This window comes from Mandrillus leucophaeus, unplaced genomic scaffold (assembly GCF_000951045.1).
Source record: "Mandrillus leucophaeus isolate KB7577 unplaced genomic scaffold, Mleu.le_1.0 Scaffold1385, whole genome shotgun sequence".
Lineage (NCBI taxonomy): Eukaryota > Metazoa > Chordata > Mammalia > Primates > Cercopithecidae > Mandrillus > Mandrillus leucophaeus.
Window position 1 is genome coordinate 120616 of NW_012101349.1, and position 4101 is coordinate 124716.

At 47.5% G+C, this 4101-nt stretch overlaps 1 protein-coding gene across 1 annotated transcript in view; it reads left to right on the plus strand.

The window, feature by feature from the left end:
* Nucleotides 1-2046: 2046 nt before the first annotated feature.
* Nucleotides 2047-4101, plus strand: part of LOC105534694 (aldo-keto reductase family 1 member B10-like) — a 16696-nt gene continuing 14641 nt past the window's right edge. The window contains exon 1 of the mRNA XM_011973487.1: nt 2047-2112. Coding sequence (XP_011828877.1) covers nt 2047-2112 — 66 coding nt within the window. The remainder of the gene's footprint in view (nt 2113-4101) is intronic.

A 4101-nucleotide genomic window follows, 5' to 3' on the forward strand; every position in this document is an offset into this window, starting at 1 on the left:
TGGGTGGATCACCTGAGGTCAGGAGTTTGAGACCAGTCTGTCTCTACTAAAAATACAAAAGTTAGACTGGAGTGATGGTGGGCGCCTGTAATCCTAGCTATTCGGGAGAAGAGTTGCTTGAACCCGAGAGATGGAGGTAGCAGTGAGCCGAGATCACACCACTGCACTCCAGCCTGGGAGTAAGAGCAAGACTCCGTCTCAAAAACAAACAAACAAAAAGCAGTGACGGGTGAAGCCAGCTGGTCTTCCTGAGTTGAGTGGGGACTTGGAGAACATTTCTCCCTAGCTAGCAGATAGTAAATGCACCAATCAGCACTCTGCAAAAATGCACCAATCTTTCATCCCATCTCATCCCATCTTTCAGGCACTCTCTTGAATGGTTCCTAGTAGATACAAAATGGTTTTTTCTCCAATGGGAAAATAGAACACAGAGAGCCATTCAGTTTGCTCCCAACACCCCTTTCCAGACACTCACTGGATTTACCCTGGCAAGTCCTCTAGAAATATGGGAAAATGAAAACAATAAACTCACACACCTTTTTAATATACACACCCTGTTCTGACTACCCAGCAAGGCATATTCTTCTTTTGTGTAACGTCAACCTACATCTGCCTCCCCACTAAGTGGACAGGCACCTGCACCTTAGTCTTCCTAAGTCCCAACATTAACATTGCCCCAGGAAATCAGACCCTATCAGTGCCCCTCAAAACTCAAGTCCATCAGCTCAGAGCCATACAACTACTACCCCTACTTACAGGGTTAAGACCAGCTACTGCTACAGGAACTGGAATAGCCAGTTTATCTACTTCATTATCCTACTACCACACACTCTCAAAGGATTTCTCAGACAGTTTGCAAGAAATAACGAAATCTATCCTTACTCTACAATCCCAGACTATTTGGCAGCAGTGACTCTCCAAAACCGCCGAGACCTTGACCTCCTCACTGCTGAGAAAGGAGGGCTCTGCACCTTTTTAGGGGGAGAGCATTGTTTTTTCACTAACCAGTCAGGGATAGTACGAGATGCCACCCGACGTTTACAGGAAAAGGCTTCTGAAATCAGACAATGCCTTTCTAACTCTTATGCCAACCTCTGGAGTTGGGCAACATGGCTTCTCCCCTTTCTAGGCCCGTGACAGCCATCTTGCTATTACTCACCTTTGGGCCCTGTATTTTTAACCTCCTTGTAAATTTGTTTCCTCTAGGATTGACACCATCAAGCTACAGATGGTCTTACAAATGGAACCCCAAGTGTGCTCGACTAACAACTTGTACCGAGGACCCTTGGACTGACCTGCTGGCCCTTTGACTGGCCTAAAGAGTTCCCCTCTGAAGGACACTACAACTGCAGGGCCCCTTGTTCACCCCTATCCAGCAAGAAGTGTCTAGAGTGGACATCGCCCAATTCCCAACAGCAGTTAGGATGTCCTGTTTAGAGGGAGGATTGAGAGGTGAAGCCAGCTGGACTTCCTGGGGCGATTGAGGACTTGGAGAACTTTTCTGTCCAGTTAAAGGATTGTAAATGCATAAATCAGCACTCTGTAAAAATGTACAATCAGAGCTGTGTCTACCTAAAGGATTGTAAATGCACCAAACACCACTCTGTAAAATGCACCAATCAGTGCTCTGCAAAATGGACCGATCTGCAACGCATGGGCGGGGATAAATAATGGAATAAACAACCTGCTCGGGTTCCCTTCCAGCTGTGGAAGCTTTGTTCATTCCCTCTTCCTAATAAATCTTGCTGCTGCTGACTGTTTGGGTCTGCACCACCTTTAACAGCTGTAACACTCGCCACGAAACTCTGTGGCTTCATTCTTGAAGTCAGCGACACCACGAACCCACCAGAAGGGAGAAACTCCAGACACATCTGAAGGAACAAACTCTGTACACACCATCGTTAAGAGCTGTAACAATCACTGCGAAGGTCTGTGGCTTCATTCTTGAAGTCAGCGAGACCAAGAACCCACCAGAAGCAACCAACTCTGGACACAGCAGGACGTGAGACTTCTACCTACTCACTCAGAATCATTTCTGCACCAACCATGACCACCTTTGTGGAGCTCAGTACCAAAGCCAAGATGCCCATTGTGGGCCTGGGCACGTGGCAGGTAAATATGCAAATCTTTGCACAGCCTTCTTCCCTGGAGGGGCGTTTGGGTGTTTTCTCTGTCTGCATTCAGCCAGGAAAGCCTGGAGGTCGGGCAGGGGTTGGGAGAGGTGAGATTCAGTCCTGGAGCCGGGACTCCGGTTGCTTTCTTTTCTCAGAGCTGATTCAGGCTGCAAAGCTCCAAGGCTGGCTTTCCCAGCAGCGCTGAGAGCTTCTCTAGCAGGTATCAAAGTTCAAGCAGCTGTTGGACTTAAAATTGTTTTCCAGGACAGTTTCTCTCTGTCTCTCTAGGACACTTAACTGGGCTCAACGTTTCCCCAGAGTCTTGGCTGTGGGTTTGTTGTGGGCTGGGTGGTTGTGGAGACGATGCAGAGCCCCAAGTCCTTGGCACCCCTTTGCAGATCAGGGTGTGGGACTTGGGCTAGCAGAATCCATATGACCTGGGAGCTTGTTAGAAATGCAGAACTGGCCGGGTGTGGTGGCTCATGCCTGTAATCCCAGCACTTTGGGAGATCCAGACGGCAGAATTGCTTAAGCCCAGGAGTTGGAGACCAGCCTGGGCAACATAGCAAGACTCCATTTCTACAAAGAATCAGTAAATTAACTGGGCGTGGTGGCATGCAGCTGTAGTCCCAGCCACTTGGGAGGCTGAGGTGGAGACTGAGTGTTGAGTCTGAGAGGTCAAGGCTGCAGTGAGCAGTGATGGTGCCACTGACTCCTGTCTGGGCAACAGTGAGATCCTGTGTAAAAGAAAGAAAGAGAAAAAGTGCAGAGTCTCGGGCTCCACCCCAGACGCTCTAATGGTTGTCTCCACTTTAACAAGATCCCCAGGTGGTTCCTGTACACATTGAAATCTGTAGCGTGCTGGGGCTGCCGAGAGCCTGGCCTGGGAGTCATGAGCTCCACCTGGCTGTGTTAATGTCAGCTGGCAAAACACGGTAAGGCACATCCAGGACTCAGTGAGGCAGGTTCCTGAGCCTTTCTTAGGCTAAGTTTGAAGTTGTTCCATCACCACCTCACTCTGCCTTCTTTGCCATTTTCATCCATGATGGCACTACCCTAACTAGCAACCAGAAACAGTCTTTGGAATTTCTCTTCTCTCCTATCCCTCATGGCTAATGCCTATTCTGAGTCTTCTGCCTCTGGCTCTTTCCTTCTGTGCCCCCTGGTTATTCCCCTCTCCTGTGCTGAACTGGAGGGCAGGACACTCTGTTACTGCACTGGGTCATTCTCAGGATACATTCTTCGTCTATCTGGGCAAAGAGATCACTTCCAGTTTGATTCATGCACACACCGTCTCTTGTTGAATAGCAATATTTGACCAAAATCAGAGCTTCAATCCTATATAAACAGACCAAATAATCACTTCCAGAACTCCAGGGAATCTGCTCACCCTGGGTAAGTTTGCCAGACAGTTTCAGAATTTTGGAATTGAATGTAAGAATTATGAAGGGAGCCATCTGCGACATGTGGGGATGATAGATAAAGGATTATGAACTTAGCGGTGGAGGTGAAGGATGGTGTAGCATAGCGGTTGGGGACACAGGGGTGTTTCTAGATGCCTGGTGGCAGCCGTATCTTGTCCAGGTGGTAGGGCAACTGTGCATCTATGTTTTATGTACTTTTCAATGCTTCTTATATCCCAACAGAAGACATTTAAAAGACTATTTTGTGAGAGATCAAGTTTTAAGTGCTTTTTGCCCCCATCATTGGCATGGCTAGTTTAGAACAAAATGTGATAATTCTATTTCCTTTCTTTTCTTTCATTCCTTTCTTTCTCTCCCTCTCTCTTGTTCTCCCTCCGTCCCTCTTTCTTCTTATAGGAATGGAAAACAAACTCTATTCCTATAAGGTTTTCTATTTCTCCTTTTTTTCTGAAAGGATCCTTATATAATGAACGGCCTCTACTGAGCCTTACTGTGTGTCAGGTGATGTGCTTAACTTAACATTCATTGCAGCGTGTCATCACCACAAAGGCCTCATGAGGCTG